This window comes from Pollicipes pollicipes, unplaced genomic scaffold, assembly GCF_011947565.3.
Source record: "Pollicipes pollicipes isolate AB1234 unplaced genomic scaffold, Ppol_2.1 Scaffold_2555;HRSCAF=2994_pilon_pilon_pilon, whole genome shotgun sequence".
NCBI lineage: Eukaryota > Metazoa > Arthropoda > Thecostraca > Pollicipedomorpha > Pollicipedidae > Pollicipes > Pollicipes pollicipes.
The window spans coordinates 19,980,060-20,001,375 of record NW_023596136.1 but is presented as its reverse complement, the minus strand read 5'-3'; the positions used below and the strand labels follow the sequence as shown (position 1 = coordinate 20,001,375).

General features: G+C 48.5%; 1 protein-coding gene across 1 annotated transcript in view; it reads left to right on the top strand.

The window, feature by feature from the left end:
* Positions 1–21,316, top strand: part of LOC119098923 (prisilkin-39-like) — a 61,487-nt gene that overhangs the window by 22,755 nt on the left and 17,416 nt on the right. The window contains exons 6-7 of the mRNA XM_037221971.1: positions 5,930–6,109; positions 11,121–11,318. Of these exons, the coding sequence (XP_037077866.1) occupies positions 5,930–6,109; positions 11,121–11,318 (378 nt within the window). The remainder of the gene's footprint in view (positions 1–5,929; positions 6,110–11,120; positions 11,319–21,316) is intronic.

Here is a 21,316-nt window from a genome sequence, read left to right as displayed (position 1 = left end):
ACCCTCGTTCGCATTGTCGGAGCTCTAGTTCTTTCTTCCATTAGATACTATATAGCACTATGTGGTACTCACGGAGCCACCCAGTTCCATCGGGTGCAAAAACTCGTGAACTTCTGTGCGCGGGTTGTGAGCGGAAGGAGAAGGTGTGACCATATATCGGATGTTGTCAGGGATCTACGATGGTTAGTGCTGATCAGCTCGTCACCTATTACATGTTGTGCCCGCCCAAAAATGTCTTACGTGTCAGCCACCAGATATGGTCGCGATGTTCACACGTGCTGAGCACGCTCATGAAATGCGACAGGCTAACCAGCTGAGGCGCCCCCGAGTGGTGAGCAACTCTGGCACTCGCCGATTTAGCTACAGAGCATCGGATTGATTTAACTGTCTACCGCCCGACTTGCGCAATATTCAGAGTCTAGGCCGATTCAAGCGCCATTTATGGAGTTTCTAATGAGTGAGGCGAATGTTGGCACATGAGTGGGTGCGTGTGTGAGTTCGATTGTGTGATGCGACAATGTGAATGCAATAGTGCAATCACCGAGATGGTCCCTTGACCGATTTGTGATGTGTTAGGCTATTTTTACTAGGTTTCCAACTGTCTCTTTTATGCCCGTTTTTACTAATGATGAATTGTAACTTTTAAAAAGTCACTGACTCGTGGAAAGTTACGAAATATATGAGCATGAACTCTAGGGCTCTATCTTTATTCAACTACTTATATTTGTATTGGTCCTATATGTTGTGATGCGACTTCAGTTTTTCTTCCTACCCGATTATCTTTAAAGACACCATCTATGGCTTAAAATAATGACCAGTTACTTTGCAAAATGTTCCAACTGCCAATTTGCATTTCATTCATATAAGAATTGCATTAATTCACCAGCCGCCAAAACATGTCTGATATGCTCCCGAGAGTGAACAGTGCGAAGGGAATTAAGGTAAAAAATACATTCCATGCTTTGCATTGTCTCCTTCATTCCCTACAGATTGTTCACTGTTGAGTGCATACCAGACATGTTTGGGTGCCTGGTATATTGATGCAAAATAGGTATGAAGTGTATGCACGTTCTCAGTTGGATTATGCTGCAGAGAAATTGTACAACATTTGAAAAGGAATGTTCCCCATTTAAATATAATGAGATAAGCGTCAGATATGATGCGAAAAGTTTGCTTGTAACTATTGGTAAACTTTCCAGGCTCAAAAACGACTCTAACTAGCAAAATTTCAAAGCTTGAAAAAGGCGCCTCATTACGCCATTGTTTGATGACGTCATGGAGTGGTTTTGTGACGCCAGCAATACCTGGCAGCATGTGGCAGCAAGAACTAAAAAATACGTAGAAACGCACGAAAACTGACGCCAACCGGCCATTCTCGTCGCGGGCGCTGTGTTGGGCGGTCGATTAGTGAATGGCTTGTCTGGGGATTTTTTGTCTTGGTATTGGTCGTAAGAAAAGCCTTGGCGGACTGTTTGACATACGTATTGTACTGTCAACTTATCCCTGCCTGCAGTGCTGTAGTCCTGACATTGATATTATGTAATGTGCGCAGTAGTTACTAATTAATGTAATTATAACACAGTTCCGCGCAAAAATTCATAAATCTGTAACGTTACTGTGAATTGATTGCCAGAACACTGCTAATGCCGTGGCAAAGATGGTAGGGTTGAGCTACCATGAATGTTTTTCTTGCTTAGGATTATTTATGTAATTACTAGTTAACCCTGATATCACCATTGTGGTGGAATAGCATCCTCGCTGATAATAGTCATTTAGCGTGGTTAAGTGAGGTATTACAAGTTATTCATAAATTACAAACTGTTGTCTCAAAGGCTTCACATAAGCTTGTCAACCAATGCGGTACATTGCATAATGGCACGAGTTAACAGTGCCATCGCAGCACTACCTCAATACTGTACTGTGGCATGACATAATAAACAGTGGTGTAGTTTTTGTTCTGTAATCCCTGCAAAATCTGTGACAAAAATGCAGTCATGTCTTCTGCTCCACAGCTATGCAACATGCTACAGCCATCAGACTGCTTCACTTAGCACGCGCTCGGGTAGGGGTCAAATTGACCCCTCCGAGGGTTTCCCGAAATAATTTCCAAACGGCCCGGTAAAGCCGCGCTAAATTTTGCATGGCTGTAGACAATTAAATAACAAAATGTGTGACAATAAACATTTAGAAGTACCTTGTAAGGTCGCTGACCTATGGTAAGTACGAGTCAGGTCATGGTTCCAGCGAAGGCACGTTCTAGAGAATCGTTCAATCCGACCAAACAACGGAGTGTTAGACGAATCCGTGCATCACTGAGATCTTTTCTTAGGCAACACAACAATTGAATACACAAAAAGCATTGACCTAGGGTCAGGTATGAATGTCTGACCGAGGTAATACCAAACTGTTCTATTACTCTAGAGCTTGCTGTATGGGCTTGTTTCTGGTGCTCATTTCGAACATATTGATGGCAGGAACCGTATTATACACCTTCCATGGACTTCATATAAGTCAGAATAGGTCACTGACCTAAAATGACCCAGGTCAACATTTTGTTTTTAGGAACATACTGCCTAGCGTAATCTTTGTCGCTTATTCAAATGCACAACTCAAAACCCTTTTGTATCATTCTGCTCATCATGACTAGGGGTCCTTTGGAGACTAATCTGGAATTTAACCTTGCTTGACCTTATCTGACCCGGAGGTCATGACCTAAGGGCTTTAAACTTTGACCTAAGTGAGTTCACATACAGTTCAACACACGCTGTGAATTTTGTCTCTCTAGCGCTCTTCATTCCGGGGATCTCAGGGGGTCAAATTGATCCCTTTCACCCGAGCAAAGATTGACCAACCGGTGACCCTGGTGCGTGTTAAAAGGTCAAACAAGGTCACTGACCCTTACTGAGTGCGTGAAATTTTTCTTCAAACAGTTGCCTAGGTTCTAGGGTTCTTTTGGACACCATTCTGGAATATGACCTTGTTTGACCCTGTTTGACCCGACGGCCATGACTTACGAACTTCAAACTTTGACCTAAGAAATTACGTGCAGGTCAAGACACTCCATGAATTTGGTGTGTCTAGCTCTCTTAGTTCCCGAGATCTCAGGGGGTCAAATTTACACCCCACCCGAGCGAAGGGTATTCAAATGACTACCTGGGAGCGTGTTAAAAATGCGGTTCACACAAGTAATCGCACATGCATAACAAGAAAACATTCATTGTCGTGAAAAGACACTGCGAACCGGCTGACCTTGCTCAATGATGGAGGCCTGACAAGTGCATGTGGTAACAGTTAGATGGGCAAAATGCAAAGAAGTGATGAAGCTGCCAGTGCACACAAGGCACATGATAAAAATACTATGAAGCGCTGTCCAAGAAACCAACTACAACACTGCTCCGTCTTCCTCCGTACCCAGCATCTCACACAAGTGAAATGCTCAGAGCAAGCATGTGCATTAATGAGCCGCACTGACCTGTCCCCGCTGCCTAAATGAATTGCTAATATAATGGCGTGCAAGGGATTAACTACATGGTGGAATACCCCAATGGGTTCAAAATTATGGCAAGATCATAATGAAACAGCAAATTGCCTTTGAGCACCCCTGAATCATAGATGCCAGTGTTTCTTTCAGTTTGACGCCATCATAACTTTGCCATGTTAAATCGCAAACCTAGAGCAGGTATCAAACCATACCATTTTATTGGGATTTATTAGATTTAAAGGATACCAAAATAATGTTCTCTGTTAGAACTACAAACCTTGCACGCACCCTTCCCATTACATCAAGATCAATACAAGCCATTGGCACGTCTCATCAGCGATCCCGACCATTTGAAACGCTCGATTTACACTCGAATGTCAAATCAGTGTAATCCCATACTTGCATAGCCCGCGGGGCTATCAAATTGCAGGTTTTCTTGCAATGTCCGCACAGGTTTTCGGTTACAACACCGCATTTCGCTCTGAGCTCCCTTCAAAAACAAAGTCCCAAAAAGGGTTCATAGTAACACAACTCAAGAGTTCACACTTGAAGGACACAATTATTTTGTTCAAGATTTAAACTTGTCATTCGACATGTGACGAATATTTAGCAAAAGCTATATATCTAAAATTACTGTAATATTTCTCCAATGCTACAATGTCTGGCTTACCCATAAAACCATGCAGGGCACCTTAATCCCGTATACAAGACGCTAACTGAGCTGTCTGTAAAAAATACGTCAGTAAAACAACAGAAAACGTCAGTACGAGAAAAAGGTGGATTTGCCGTCGCGTCTTGTCTTTTTTCTAACATTCGGAAGCGTGCCGTTCTTCGGTATTGCACTATCTTTGCAGACAGGGGCAGTGGTATTTCCTTAAATGCCCAGTTGACCACAAGTGCCAGACAACCTGAAAGTGCTCGCATTTAGCTCGCGACGCGCATTCACAGCGAATTTTTTTAACAGCCAATCACCTTCCGCGGATTGTACCATGCGTGCCGCATCATCGCTCGTGTTCTCTTTTTATAACCTTTATAACCTCTATAACGACGATTGTATGACGTTATATGGCGTCATCACTGCCAAGGTGACTTTCAAGTAGTCTCCCAACAAACTTTTTCGCACTTTTGCAGGCCTTTAACTCAGGAACCAGAGAGCTTCATGTCTTTTTTGGGTCTTCGCTGGCCTTTCAGCATCAGTCATGACGTAAAAGGCATCCCTCATCGGCTGCTTCCCTGCGAATCATTGACTGGTGTTCGATTCCGCGACCGTGCCGCTCCGACGCCGACCTGAAGGTGGTGCAACTCAGAGCGTCAGCTTGTCGTCTGTACCAGGAAACTTTTTGACCTGCTAACCCTTCTGCTTGCAACCTAAACCTGTCTCAATGCGTGCTCCGTGCCGCCGTCCCCGCCCCATCGGAAGCGGTGCCGGGCCGAGCGGTCTCACGTGAGATCGGTGGACCGGCGGCCGGTTGTGGTCGGGTCGTCTGGCTGGCCGTGGGCGCCCACTGCAGAGGGCGTTACGTCAGGTGGGGCAGCGCCGCCGGCGGCAGCGTGACGGCCAACCGCGTCGCCCTCCCGCGGCCGAATAAAAGGCCGGCCGCACAGACACCAGGCACTCGTCACTCCCCAGCAGTGGTGTCCACCTCACATCGCCACGGAAAACATGAAGCTGGTGAGTGCGGTCCGGAAGATCGGTGCTTCACATGAGCGTTGCCTGTCGTATTCCAGCGGCGTCCGTACTGTCAGTTAGGGCGACACAGAAGGTCTTGCAAATAGGGTTGTTGATCATCTTCCATTACTTCCGCGTCCGAAAAAGTCAAAACGTATTTAGTTTTAGTGCCCTTTTCATTCCTTCCAAGGAGCCTAAACAGGTAGGCATGCAGCCATTTCGGTGAACCGCAATATTAGCATGACGTGCTTCAATTGGTCACCTTAAAAATCAGGAGCGTAATTTGACATCCAAAACGCTGCTATCATACCACACTGACCAGAATAGATCAGAACAGAAGTGCGGACGTAGGCTACAATTTCAACAGTCCCTGGATCAGTGGGAAAGGCCACGTCGCCAGTCGTCGCTGTCAGGCGCTGAACATATTCCACAACTATCCCTTGATCCCTGCATCCACAGCCGGAGACTGATTGCAGAAACTGACATGACAAAGGCACTGAACTAAGTATCATCACGGCCAAAAGATGCGTCGCGATTTCAGCCACTTCTTGCAAAGCTGGGTGGGCACCCCCTCTGACGTCAGCTGGGTGTGTTTCCAGCTGATCGTAGCCTCGCTGGCGGCTCTGGCCTGCGCTGATGGCCCGCGGCCGCAGCCGGCACCAGCCTCCTACCAGCGGCCGGCAGCCCCGGCACCAGCCTCCTACCAGCAGCCGGCGGCGCCGGCCTCCTACCAGCAGCCGGCCGGCTACGGCCAGCCCTTCGCCATCCTCAGCGAGGAGAATGTCCACCCGGGCGACGGCACCTACCAGTTCGGCTTCCAGACCGAGAACGGCATCTCACGTAACGAGAACGGCAACCCCAAGGCCGGCTACGGCAAATCTGAGTACGGCCAGCCCACCGGCGGCTACGTCCAGCAGGGCGGCTGGAGCTACAGCGACGATTACGGCAACCCCATCCAGGTGACGTTTGTTGCCGACGAGAACGGCTACCAGCCGTCTAGCGACATCCTGCCGACGCCGGTGCCGACCGAGTATCCGCTGCCGATCGTGCCGCAGGTGTACCAAGGCGAGCAGAGCTATGGCTCTGCCCCAGCCCCCGCTCCCGCCCGCTACAGCGCCCCGGCTCCTGCTGCCCGGCAGTACAACGCTCCCGCTCCTGCGGCTCCTGCTCCTGCTCCTCGGCAGTACAATGCTCCCGCTCCTGCTCCTGCTCCCAGGCAGTACAGCGCTCCCGCTCCTGCCCCCAGGCAGTACAATGCTCCTGCTCCGGCTCCTGCTCGTTATAGTGCTCCTGCCCCCGCCCGCAACTACTAAAACGGATGGACGGCGAGCGCTGGGAGTAGTGCATATGCGTGTGCGAGGCTGTGAGGCTGCATGAGTGATATATTTATGCGCCCGTATTGCTAAGAAATACAGGCGCATGTAAAAAAACTGTTTTCACCGCACTGTTATGATCATTTGTACGTGAGACAAACGATGCCAACGATGTAAATGGCCAGCAACATGATGGACCGACGAGGCAACCTTTCAACTGAATAGTTCACGTCCCCATCAGATCCCTGACCTGGCTGCCAGGACCCCACAGAAGAGGGATCGACAACGCCGGGCTGCTAGTCAGGTCGCACGGCACGGTCCGGGGTGCCGTGAAACGTCCCTGATCTTTTGAAAGGTAGCGCTCAAATCGTCGTTTTAGGAGTGCTGCTTCATTGGATTGTTTTCCTTCTGATGAGAATATCTGCATTGTAATTGAAACGTTTCAGACCCAAAAGCTGTCCACGCCAATGCACACAAAGTTTGTGTTAGTAGTTACTCAGCAGCTCAAGTGAAAACGGCTCCGGTTTATAGTTAACTACGGTGAAAATTCTTGAGTGGGACAAAAACTACCTCCGCAATCGGCGGGGGAGGGACACTGGAGCATTCCAATGACATGACCAATCCCAAATCGGGATCCACCTAACCATCCCTGAAATATCGGTTTCCCCTTGGACTTATGCCAATTCCACTTCACGATCGGACGTGAAGCCACAAAACGTGTAGCGAATATTATGTGAAATGTGGTGGGGCTAAGGCCGAGTTAGAACACTCGAGAGTGAAGGGTGTTGGGGTGGGATGGGCTGGGGTGCGGTATCTCTAAATTGAAGACGTAGCTTGTGCGGGGAAGGAGGTGCTGCATGGAGTGCGCGCTGCACAACAATGCTTTTGTGCCAAAGTTTCCATTTTTTCTATCACTGTTTCTTAGGGGTCTCCTGGCCCTTGCAAGAAGATTGGAGGGGACCTGGAGTTCTGTGACGCTTCGTTGGGATACGCGACTGCTCGTGAATTGGACAAGCGACTCCGCCTGAGCTGAACACGCGTCTCCTAAGTTGGACACGCGACGGCTCCTGTGCTTGGCTTATTGCTACTCCAGCGATGGGCTCAGCGACACTGGACTGGGCTACGCACACGTTTCGTTCTGGCACACTTGATGTGATGCGTTTCAGCGTTACCGCAATGGGCATTAGTTTTCAAAGTATACTTCTAATCTATATGTGCTTTCCGTTTACGTAGCCATCTTCTTCAAAACAGGTATCTGCGCACAGGTCTATGTAAAAGATACAGTTCAGCAAATGACGCAGCTTTTATTGCGACTAAGATCCGAAAGCTGCATTCAGCAGGCAATGTGGATCGTAAACGAAGGTCTAGATAACAGTTGCTAACTATTTATTTTCGTAAACATTTTGTGACAACACAAATTTGCTCAATGAGATATTGATAAATATGCCACGTTGTTTTGCTGCTTTGCTAAGTGCGCATGTCAGTGACACAGCAGCATTTTTGAACAGCTTATTCTTACTACCCTTGCGTGTACGCAGCATAGCAAACAACAACGTAACTTTATTTCATGCTGTTGAATGATACGTCCCTCTAAGGACAGCACACACAACATATAAGATCCCGAGTTTGATACTCCAATACGAATATGGCATTGCGGCTGTTGTGGCGCATTCGGATGTTGTGAAATGGAAAGAGTAAAACTGTCGAGTTCTAGTGGCTGTATGACATGAAAATGTCTGCATTTTCCTAAAACTTTCCAATATTGGTGTCCATGTACAATATAATGAGCAAATCGGACTTTCACAACTAGAAATATCCAGGTTTCTTTACGCTTTGCGGGTGCAAAGTCATGAGCTCATACAGGCTATTTAAGAAGACCAAGCCTCGGTCTTACCAATATGAGGTACAAGCTTGAAATATCTGTACCTTTTATTTATGTGCTGTTTCAATTTTCAGCCTCTCCTTTGTAATTTGCATGCAAAAATCGGCACCGCAGTGGTAAATAAGATGGCAATTATATGACATCTTGTTGGCACATTTTATCTGTATGTGAAAAATTACAGAATACCGGGAAAATACAGATTGTACTTAACGTCAGATAAGATTTGTAGCGCAGTCGGTTTTTGCGGGTCAGATCGCTAGCTGGCCAGGGCGGACCGGGATACGGGAGGACATTTTGCAAGAACGTGACGTTTCTGATCCGTACCCACCGTCTTACGGTCGGAGCCAGGCGGACCTCTGCCACTGGAGAATGCGGACATCACATACCGTGTACCCTGACAGGGTGTCAGGCCGTGTGACACCGCTCAGAAGAGCTCAGAGTTGTTCTGCCCGTTCGGTCGAGAGTTACATGTATGTCGAACACCTTCCACGGTTTAGGACTGGGGCTTGAGTAAATCTTCTTCCACATGATGGCTCTCCAATTACATGCGAACACTACTTGAAGACAAATTTTCAGTTGCCACAAGGACCAGAAAGCAGTTCAGGAGAACTGACCGCATCGTTATCTTCAATGTCTTGTTGACTTTTCATACATTGACAATTCATTATACGTTAACCGAGCATTGCTGCGCAGTCGAAATTTACCGCATCATCGCATAAATCTTTGTCCATCCGCCGTTGTTCGTGCGGTAGCTAACGCATCACTATAGGAAATAATTACATAGCATGATACACCAAGACCACAAAAGATGCCGTGGGCGAGCGTGAGCCGGCGACTACAGCCGTGCCAGTGAGTGCTCATGCCACGTGCTATACTCCTTCTTATCAAGAGCAGGAAAACTTGCAAAAGTACCGGGAACTGTTTAATGGCAACTTATTCATGTATCATCACAACCGGCCCTCTCTACCACTGCTCACGTTTTCCGAACACTGATATTTAAGTGGCTACCATACCCCTGTGAGTGATAAACACGACAAGGAAGCTTTGGAGCGCGTACGGCCGCCACGGAGCGGGATGTGAGGCCAGTGTGTCGTGTGCACGGCGGATGGCTGTCGGCCTTAATGGGATTACGAGCAAAGCCAACACTCGAGGCTAGGCTGCTAAGACAACACGCAAAGTCAGCTTTGTCGTGGCAGCACAAAGCACAAGCAATTGACTATACCCTCACAGTTCGCGTAATTGGCGTGTTTTCCTGTCGGTATTTAGTCTCCCAACCTGGCAGAATGTTGCGGAAAACTGATCAAGTGTTTCATCGGATTACTCCATGTGATGTTTCTAGGCACCGTCGGCTCACGCCATGGTGAGCCGACAGTGTGTTATTAAAGTACGTACGGACAACGGGTCATGTTTGCATGACCGTCTGAAACATTGCTCAAAATCTTCAACAGTCTTTCAGTACCAGTAGCAACATAAAAGGCCTCCGACATCGGCCGCTCGTCTACAAATCATTGGCTGGTGCTCGATTGCGCGATCATGTCGCTCCGAAGCCGACCTGAAGGTGACACGGTCTAGCGCGTCAGGCTGTCGCTTGTGCTACCAACCTTGCCAAGGTGCTTTCTTCTCCTTCTTCTGCTTCCAACCTGAACCTGTCTCTGTGCGTGCTCCGTGCCGCCGTCCCCGCCCTCTCGGAAGCAGCGCTGGGTCGAGCTGGCTCACGTGAGATCAGTGGACCGGCGGCCGGTTGTGGTCTGGTCGCCTGGCTGGACGGGGACGCCCACTGCAGAGGGCGTTGCGTCAGGTGGGGCAGCGCCGCCGGAGGCAGCGTGACAGCCAACCGCGTCGCCCTCCCACGGCCAAATAAAAGCCCGGCCGCACAGACACCAGGCACCAGTCACTCGCCAGCAGTGGTGTCCATCTCACAACCCCACGGCAAACATGAAGCTGGTGAGTGCGACCAGGGAGATCGGTGCTTCACATGAGGGTTGCCTTTCGTATTCCAGCGGTGTCTGTACTGTCAGTTGGGGCGCCAGGGAGGTTCTTTTAGATAAGGTCGTTGATCAGCGGTCATTTCTTTACGTAGCAGGCGAAGTCAAAGTGCCCTCAGTCCCAGCGCCTCAGTGCTTTTTTATATCCGTCCCAAGTAGTCTACACGGGTAGGTATATAGCCATTTTGGTGAACCGCAAAAGTAATCTGACTGGCTTAAATTGGCCCACTTAAAAACTTAGTATTTAATTTTACATCCAAAACTTTCGCACGATAACGCACTGGCCAAAAGGGACCAGAACAGACGTGCGAACGTCAGGCTCTAATTTCAACAGTCTCTGAATCAGTATAGAACGCAATGTCGTCAGCCAATGCGCTGTCAGATGCTACACACATTCCATAGCTATCCCTTGATCCCTGCATCTACAGGCGAAGATCCATAACAAAGAGTGGTCTGGCAAAGGTGCTAAACTGCGTCTTGTCATGGTGAAATCATGGGTCGCAATCTGAACCCTTGCTGGCACCGCCGGGTCGGCACCCCCTCTGACGTCAGCTGGGTGTGTTTCCAGCTGATCGTAGCCTCGCTGGCGGCTCTGGCCTGTGCTGATGGCCCGCGGCCGCAGCCGGCGCCCGCCTCCTACCAGCGGCCGGCGGCCCCGGCACCAGCCTCCCACCAGCAGCCGGCGGCACCGGCCTCCTACCAGCAGCCGGCCGGCTACGGCCAGCCCTTAGCCATCCTCAGCGAGGAGAACGTCCACCCGGGCGACGGCACCTACCAGTTCAGCTTCCAGACCGAGAACGGCATCTCACGTAACGAGAACGGCAGCCCCAAGGCCGGCTACGGCAAATCCGAGTACGGCCAGCCCACCGGCGGCTACGCCCAGCAGGGCGGCTGGAGCTACAGCGACGGCTACGGCAAACCCATCCAGGTGACGTTTGTTGCCGACGAAAACGGCTACCAGCCGTCTAGCGACATCCTGCCGACGCCGGTGCCGACCGAGTACCCGCTGCCGATCGTGCCACAGGTGTACCAGGGCGAGCAGAGCTATGGCTCTGCCCCAGCCCCCGCTCCCGCCCGCTACAGCGCCCCGGCTCCTGCTGCCCGGCAGTACAACGCTCCCGCTCCTGCGGCTCCTGCTCCTCGGCAGTACAACGCTCCCGCTCCTGCGGCTCCTGCTCCTCGGCAGTACAACGCTCCCGCTCCTGCTCCTGCTCCCAGGCAGTACAGCGCTCCCGCTCCTGCCCCCAGAGAGTACAATGTTCCTGCTCCGGCTCCAGCTCGTTACAGCGCTCCTGCCCCCGCCCGCAACTACTAAGACGGATGGACGGCGAGCGCTAGGCATAGCGTAAACGAGTGTGCGAGGCTGTGAGGCTGCATAAGTGAAATATTCATGCTTCCGTACTGCTAAGAAATACAGGCGCATGTAAAATAAACTGTTTTCATCGCACTCTTATGATCATTTGTGCTTGAGACAAACGATGCCAACGATGTAAACAGCAGGCGACATGATAGACCGACGAGGCAACCTTTCAACTGAATAGTTCACATCCCCACAATATCACTGACCTGGCTACCAGGAACCCACAGATGATGGATCGACAACGCTGGCTGCTAGTCACGTCGCATGGCTGGCCTCGTTGCACAGGTTGTACTTTTAGGGCGCCTGTCTGGCGGAGTCGGGTGTCAGAATGGTAGGCCCGCCGCACGGGTTGTACTTCCAGAGCGCCTGTCCGGCGGGGTCGGGCGTCAGAATGGTAGGCCCGCCGCACGGGTTGTACTTCCAGAGCGCCTGTCTGGCGGGGTCGGGCGTCAGATTGGTAGGCCCCACCGCACAGGCTGTACTTCCAGAGCGCTTGTCCGGCGGGGTCGGGCGTCAGAATGGTAGGCCCCGCCGCACAGGTTGTATTTGCAAGGCGCCTGTCCGGTGGAGTCGGGCGAGAGGCTCAGTCCGTTGACGGGGAAGTTCACGGTAATGTTGATCTGGCCGTTCGTCTTCTCCAGCGACACCTCTATGACACGGCTGAAGAGGCGTGCCCGTAGCACTAGGACGTGCGGAAGCGTCTGAGTCGAAAAGCTCTTGATGGAGATATTGCGCTTTAGATACTTTCGAGCGCGCGGGCTTTTTGTCTCTGTGGAGCGTTTTCGTCTCGGGGAAGACGTCAGAGCAGGCCTGCAAATGCACTGGCCCGTCTTGGATGAGATCGGCGGACCCATTTTCCAGAACCTGCCAAGCGCTACGGACACGCGGCCCCACGCCGTACAGTGCAGCGGGGTCTTAAGCTGTCAACAAACAGATCAATGCACTTCCAATTTAATACACTGCACGTTCTTCAGACGCAGGAAACGCCTCTAGGCCTCCGTTGAATTCTGTCTGGAACTGAAGCCATCGGTCATCGATGTCAGTAGTGGTGGGGTTTGGTCGCCTGGTGACAGGGTTGACGCCCTTATACACAATATTTTTTAACAAAGCTAGTGATACAGCAAACTATTTTGCTGCAAACATCGCAAACACAGGACTGTTTCTTGCCGGACGTTCTGTGGCACCGTGTCAATGCCTGTCGCGTGCCTCAGGATGGTATTTAACTTATCGCCTTTCTGCACTCCTGCTGACGTGCCCCGAGCCTGAAAACTTCCCCATCGATTAGGCAGGGCATAAGGGACATGTACTACCCGCCCAAAGACAAAGAGGAAGCATGAAGAACCGCGCAGGGTTTACCACAGATTTGTAAGTGTAGTGAAAAGGAAGGAGTAGCTCTGACCACGTGCATGGAAATGTTCGTGAGGATGACCCAGGCCAGGTAAATTTATAAAGTTGTACGTGCCAGTGCCTGGCTACTGCAGCTGCTGGACCGCACCGGACTGGCGCTCCGCGTGCCTGTGCCATCGTCCGCTGTGCTCTTGTCCACGTGCCTGCGCCGTTGCCCATCGTGTTATTGGCCACGTGCTCCATACAGGCAGTCTTCCACGCTCACTCGTCGCTACGGCCGGCCAAGCGCACGTTCAGCTCCCTGTGCGATATGCTGTACCGCTAAGCAGCGCTCCTCGTCCGTGCCCCTACACCAAGCCGGGGACAAAGGATATCCCAGTATTTCCGCGGAGCCCCTTAGCTATTCCCTGATCTCCTGAGGAAAGCACCGTTTCTATCCAAATGGTGGGTTCTAATTCAACCAATATCCCATACAAACTAAAATCCTATCCAGCCTGTTGACATTTGCCGAGGCAGATATGCTTCGAGCACGACTACGACGCAGCAGCAAGCAGGATAACCCGCAGTGGCTATCCAATCACCAGGCGCATCGCAACTAAAATCTATTTTAGTCTTGGGTAACACGGATAGTTTCAAGCTCATATAAAAACGGTAAGACCAAATCAATACACAGATTAAGTATGCATGCCCATACCCATGCTCAGCGTTCTAGAATTGCCGACTTCTCGCGTTAAAGAGCACCATATGAGGCGGAATTTTTCATTCATTTTCCCCATACTTCAAGTGAATTTTTCGCTCCTTCTTGATATTGTCAAACCACACATACCAAACCCATATTTCTCTTTCAGATGTTCTAAGGCGTCATCCAAAACCGAGCTCACTTGAAGCCATCAAGCATAAACAAGGGTCAACAGAACCTGGACACCCATGGCTATATCTTGTCTCACCTACAGTTGTTTTATGCCTATGTATTTACAAAGCAAGGACACCAGGTACCTTCAAGCCCAAGAGCCTCAGTGACTCCAGCCATTTGCGTGTATCAAGTTCGGGTTATTAATCACATTTATCACAATCATCAGCTATGCGCCAAATGCAAGATTTTCAGGCATCCCCAATTTCTTGGGTCACACCACCCGAACACCACAGCAAAGAAAAGCCTGATACAAACACCGCAAAGCGCAGTAGATAATTTTCGCCAGGTACTTCTTATACCCAAAGAAACTTGACCACTAAATTGCACAACTCCCGAAATGTAGAAGTGAAAAATTAACAAAAACCTTCTCGATGAACTCTAAAAGCTGAATATCACAATTTGAGCACCCCTTTTCACAGATTTTTGGTCAAACTAATTGATAACAAAATTTGACCGAACATTTTTGACCGAACACCGAACAAATTTGCCTGCCAACACGCTCTTGTCACAGTGCTCCCAAAAACCAGTGATTTGAACGATCCTACCAAATTTAGGCCAATCTCTGTAGTGCCAGCGATAAGGAAGATGGTCGAGCGTATTGTTCATCATCAACTTAGTTCATATTTTAACGAGCATGATTTCTTTTCGCATACACAACACGGATATCGTGCGAATTTTTCAACAGAGACCGCACTTACTGTAGTGACTGATAAAATACCGCGAAGGATGCTGGGGAGATCGCTCTGCTTGTTTTAATAGATCTGTCAAAATGTTTTGACGTTGTGAACCACCAGCTTTTCTTATTCAAGCCTAAGATATACAATATCGACACGAAATGGTTTGAAAGCTACCTTTGCGGGCATACCCAGCAGGTTCAGGTCATATACCCTTCAGGGCATACTGCACGCTCTCATAGTCTTCCGAATGGGATGGGGGTATTTCAGAGTACCGCCCTCAGGCCGCTCCTATATTCCATTTTCTCGAACGATCTAGCGTTATATTCAGAAGGCGCTACAGTGATAAAATATGCCGATGACACACAGATTTTGGTAACGGGAAAGACATGTGCAATGCAACAGCTTGTCGCAGACATGGAGAATACCTTGTCAGTTGTATTGGACTGGTTTAACAACCACTCTATGAAAGTCAATACAGCAAAAACACAGTTAATGGTTTTCGGGGCGAAGGCTATCCTGCGTCATATGCCTCCTCTGCATGTCAAGATCGGATCAGCTGTCGTCACTGAAAGCAGTACTGTCAAAAACCTTGGTGTGGTCATGGGCAGAAATCTCATATTTGTAGCGCACATTGATCAGCTTGTTGCCAGGTCGATGGGCGCTCTGATGGCCCTGTCCCATGCCAAACATGTACTCCCAAGAGATACCCTCGTTCGCGTTGTCGGAGCTCTAGTTCTTTCCTCCATTAGATACTGTATAGCACTATATGGTACTCACGGAGCCACCCAGTTCCATCGCGTGCAAAAACTCGCGAACTTCGGTGCGCGGGATGTGAACGGAAGGAGAAGGTGTGACCATATATCGGATGCTGTCAGGGATCCACGATGGTTAGTGCTGATCAGCTCGTCACATATCACATGTTGTGCCCGCTCAAAAACGTCTTGCGTGTCAGCCACCAGATATGGTCGCGATGTTCACACGTACTGAGCACACTCATGAAATGTGACAGGCTAACCAGCTGAGGCGCCCCCGAGTGGTGAGCAACTCTGGCACTCGCCGATTTAGCTACAGAGCATCGGGTTTGTTTAACTGTCTACCGCCTGACTTGCGCAATATTCAGAGTCTAGGCCGATTCAAGCGCCAATTATGGAGTTTCTAATGAGTGAGGCGAATGTTGGCACATGAGTGGGTGCGTATGTGAGTTCGATGGTGTGTGATGCCACAATGTAAATGCAATAGTGTGATTCACCGAGGTGATCCCTTGACCGATTTGTGATGTGTTAGGCTATTTTTATGAGGTTTCCAATTGTCTCTTTTATGCCCGTTTTTATCAATGATGACCTGTAACTTTTAAAAAGCCCCTAGATCTTGGCGAAAGTTACGAAATGTGTGGACATGAGCTCCAAGGCTCTATCTTTATTCAATTACTTTTATTTTTATTGGTCCTATACGTTGTGATGCGACTTCAATTTTTCTTCCTTTCCGATTATCTTTAAAGACACCATCTATGGCTTAAAATGAAGGCCAGTTTCTTTGCAAAATGTTCCAACTGCCAACTTCCATTTCATTCATATATAAATTGGATTAATTCGCCAGCCGCCAAAACATGTCTGATATGCACCCGAGAGTGAACAATGCGTAGGGAATTAAGGTAAAAATACGTTCCGTGCTTTGCATTGTCTCCCTCATTCCCTACAAATTGTTCACTCTTGAGTGCATACCAAACATGTTTGGGTGCCTGGCATACTAATGCAAATTAGGTATGAAGTGTATGCAAGTTCTCAGTTGGATTATGCTGCAGAGAAATTGTACAACGTTTGAAAAGGAATGTTCCCCATTTAAATATATTGAGATTAGCGTCAGATACGATGGGAAAAGATTTCTTGTAACTATTGGTAAAATTTACAGGTTCAAAAACGACCCTAACTAGCAAAATTTCAAAGCTTGAAAAAGGCGCCTCATTACGTCATTGTTTGATGGCGTCATGGAGTGGTTTTGTGACGCCAGCAATACCTGGCAGCATCTAGCAGCAAGACCTAAAGAATACGTAGATGCGCACGAAAGCTGACGCCAACCGGCCATTCTCGTCGCGGGCGCTGTGTTGGGCGGCCGATTAGTGAATGGCTTGTCTGGGGATTTTTTGTCTTGGTATCGGTCGTAAGAAAAGCCTTGGTGGACTGTTTGACATACGTATTGTAGTGTCAACTCATCCCTGCCTGCAGTGCTGTAGTCCTGACATTGATGTTATGTAATGTGCGCAGTAGTTACTAATTAATGTAATTATAACGCAGGTGCATGCAAAAATAAATCAATATGTAACGCTGCTGTGAAATGGTTGCCAAAACATTGCTAATGCCGTGGCAAAGATGGTAGGGTTGAGCTACCATGAATGTTTTTCTTGCTTACGATTATTTATGTAATTACTAGTTAACCCTGATATCACCATTGTGGTGGAACAGCATTCTTGCTGTTGATAGTCATTTAGCGTTGTTAAATCAGTTCATAAATCATTCATAAATTACAAACTGTTATCTCACGGGCTTGACATAAGCTTGTCAACCAATGCGGTACGTTGCATAATGGCACGGGTTAACAGTGTCATTGTAGCAGTACCTCAATGCTGTACTGTGGCATGACATAATAAACAATGGTATAGTTTTTGTTCTGTAATCTCTGCTGCTTTCACAATAAATTTCATCTTGAAAAGATGGCTCAGGCTTGTATTTTTGTACTAACTCCGCATTTGGCATACGAGTGACCGAAAACACGTGATGCAAAATACAAATCCCTTTCAGCAAAGCACACAACCAATAAGTGACATCACTTGCTCAGCATGTTTTGGGAATCCACAAAACATAGGTGACAAAAATTCGGTCATGTCCTCTGCTCCCACAGCTCACAACATGTTACAGCCATCAGACTGCTTCACTTAACACGCGCTCGGGTGGGGGTCAAATTGACCCCTCCGAAGGTTTTCCCAAAATGATTTCCAAACGGCGCGCTGTAGCCGCGCCAAATTTTGCATACTGTAGGCAATTGAATAGCAAATTGTCTGACATTAAATAATAAGAAGTACCTTGTAAGGTCGCTGACCTATGATAGGTAGAAGTCAGGTCATGGTTCCAGCGAAGGCACGTTCTAGAGAATCGTTCAATCCGATCAAACAACGCATTGTTAGACGAAGCCATACATCACTGAGATACTTTCTTAAGCAATACAACAATTGAATAAACAAATAGCATTGACCTACGGTCAGGTATGAAGGTCAGACCAATGTAAAACCGACCTGTTTTATTACTCTAGAGCTTGCTGTATTGGCTGGTTTCTGGTGCTTATTTCGAACATATTGATGGCAAGAACCGTATTATACACCTTCCATGGACTTCTTATAAGTCAGAATAGATCACTGACCTTAAAGGCCCCAGGTCAACATTTTGTCTTTAGGAACATACTGCCTAGCGTATTCTTTGTCGCTTATCCAAATGCACAACTCAAAACCCTCTTGTATCATTTTAATCATCATGACTTTAAAAAGTCAAACAAGTTCACTAACCTTAACTGAGCGTGTGGTATTTTGCTTAGAACAGTTGCCTGGGTTCTAGAGGCCCTTTGGAGACTCATCTGGAATTTAACCTTGTTTGATCTTATCTGACCCGGAGGTCATGACCTAAGAGCTTTAAATTTTGACCTAAGTGAGTTCACGTACAGTTCAACACACGCTGTGAATTTTGTCTCTCTAGCGCTCTTCATTCCGGGGATCTCAGCGGTCAGATTGCCCAACTTACCCGAGCATAGGTTGACCAACCGGTGACCCTGGCGCGTGTTGAAAGGTCAAACAAAGTCACTGACCCTTACTGAACGCGTGAAATTTTTCTTAAAACAGTTGCCTAGATTCTAGGGCTCTTTTGGACACCATGCTGGAATATGACCTTGTCTGACCCTATTTGACCCGACGGTCAAGACTTTCGAACTTCACACTTTGACCTAAGAAATTACGTACAGGTCAAGACACTCTATGAATTTGGCGTGTCTAGCTCTTTTAGTTCCCGAGATCTCAGGGGGGGGGGGGCAAATTGACACCCCACCCGAGCGATGGGTATCCAAACGGCTACCCGGGCGCGTGTGAAAAATGCGATTCACACAAGTAATCGCACATGCATAACAAGAAAACATTCGATGTCGTGAAATAACACTGCGAACGGCTGACCTTGCTCAATGCTGGAGACATGACAAGTGCATATAGTTACGGTTAGATGGGCGAAATGCAAAGAAGTGATGAAGCTGCCGGTGCACACAAGGCAGATGATAAAAATGCTATTAAGTGCTGTCCAAGAAACCAACTGCAATACTTATCCACCTCCCTCCGTACCCAGTATCTCACACAATTGAAATGCTCAGACCAAGCATGTGCATTGATGAGCCGCACTGACCTGTCCCCACTGCCGAAATGAATTCCTAATATAACGGCATGCGAGGGATTAATTACATGGTGGAATATCCCAATGGGTTCAAAATTATGGCAAGATCATAATCAAATAGCGAATTGCCTTTGAGCATCCCTGAGTCATAGATGCCAGTGTTTCTTTCAGTTTGACGCCATCACAACTTTATCATGTTAAATCGAAAACCTAGAACAGGTCTCAAACCATATCATTTTATTGGGATTCATTAGATTGACAGAATACCAAAGCAATGTTCTCTGTTTCAAGTACAAACCTCGCACGCACCCTCCCCATTACATCAAGATTAATACAAGCCACTGGCACGCCCTATCAGTGATCACACCAATTTCAAAGCCCTAATTTACACTCTAATTTCAAATAAGTGTAATCCCACACTTGCATAACCCGCGAGAGTATCAAATTGCAGGTTTTCTTGCAATACCCCACAGGTTTTCGGTTATAACACCGTGTTTCGCCTTGAGCTCCCTTCAAAAACGGAATCCCAACAGGGGTTCATGGTAACACAACTCAAGAGTTTGCACTTGAAGGACACAATCATTTTGTTCATGATTTAAACTTGTCCTCCGACATGTGACGAATATTTAGCAAAATCTATATATCTAAAATTACTGTACTATTTTCCCGATGTTACAATGCCTGGCTAACCCATAACACCATGCAGGGCCCCTTTCTCCGGTATACAAGACGCTAACTGAGTTGTCTGTAAAAAACACGTCAGTAAAAGAAAAGAAAACGTCAGTACGAGAAAAAGGCGGATTTGCTGTCGTGTCTTGTCTGTTTTTATGACATTCGGAAGTGTGCCGTTTTTCGGTACTGCGCTATATTTGCAAACAGTGGCATTCTCTTTTTATAACCTTGACCTATGGCGTAAATCTAAGGAAAATGCCCAGTTGGCCACAAGTGCCAGACAACCTGAAAGTGCCCGCCGTTAAGTTCGCGACGCGCATTCAGCAGCGAAATTTTTAACAGCCAATCACCTTCCGCGACCATGCGTGCCGCATCGTCACTCGTGTTAATGTATTAGCAGCAATTATTTTTGGACCATAAGCAGAAAACAGCCTGAAATATAACGACGATCGTATGACGTTTCTATGATGTCATCAATGCCAAGGTGACTTTAAAGTAGTCTCCCATTAAACCCTTTCGCACTTTTGCAGGCCTTTAACTCAGGAACCAGAGAGCTTGATGTCTTTTAGGGTCTTCACTAGCCTTTCAGCATCAGTCACAACGCAAAAGACATCCGTCATAGGCCGCTTCCCTGCGAATCATTGGCTGGTGTTCGATTCCGCGGCCGTGCCGCTCCGACGCCGACCTGAAGGTGGCGCAACCAAGAGCGTCAGCCTGTCCCCTGTACCAGAGAACATTTTAACCTGCTAACCCTTCTGCTTGTAACCTGAACCTGTCTCAATGCGTGCTACGTGCCGCCGTCCCCGCCCTCTCGGAAGCGGTGCCGGGCCGAGCCGTCTCACGTGGAATCGGTGGACCGGAGGCCGGTTGTGGTCGGGTCGTCTGGCTGGACGGGGACGCCCGCTGCAGAGGGCGTTGCGTCAGGTGGGGCAGCGCCGCCGGCGGCAGCGTGACGGCCAACCGCGTCGCCCTCCCACGGCCGAATAAAAGCCCGGCCGCACACACACCAGGCACCAGTCACTCGCCAGCAGTGGTGTCCACCTCACAACGCCACGGCAAACATGAAGCTGGTGAGTACGGTCCGGAAGATCGGTGCTTCACATCAGCGTTGCCTTTCGTATTTTAGCGGTGTCCGTACTGTCAGTTAGGGCGCCACAAAAGGTCCTGCAAATAGGGTTGTTGATCATCTTCCATAAATTCCGCGTCCGGAAAAATCAAAGTGTTTAATTTTAGTGCCTGAACGTTTTTTTTCATTCCGTTCCAAAGAGCCTAAACAGGTAGGCATGGAGCCATTTCGGTGAACCGCAATATTAGCAAGACGTGCTTAAATTGGTCAGCTTAAAAAGCAAGAGCGTAATTTGACATCCAAAACGTTGCTACGATACCACACTGGCCAGAAGAGATCAGAACAAAAGTGCGGACGTAGGCCACAATTTCAACAGTCCCTGGATCAGTGCGAGAGGCCACGTCGCCGGTCGTCGCTGTCAGGTGCTGCACACATTCCACAACTATCCCTTGATCCCTGCATCCACTGATGAGAGAAACTGGCCTGACAAAGGCGCTGAACCACGTCTTATCACGGTAAAAAGGTGCGTCGTG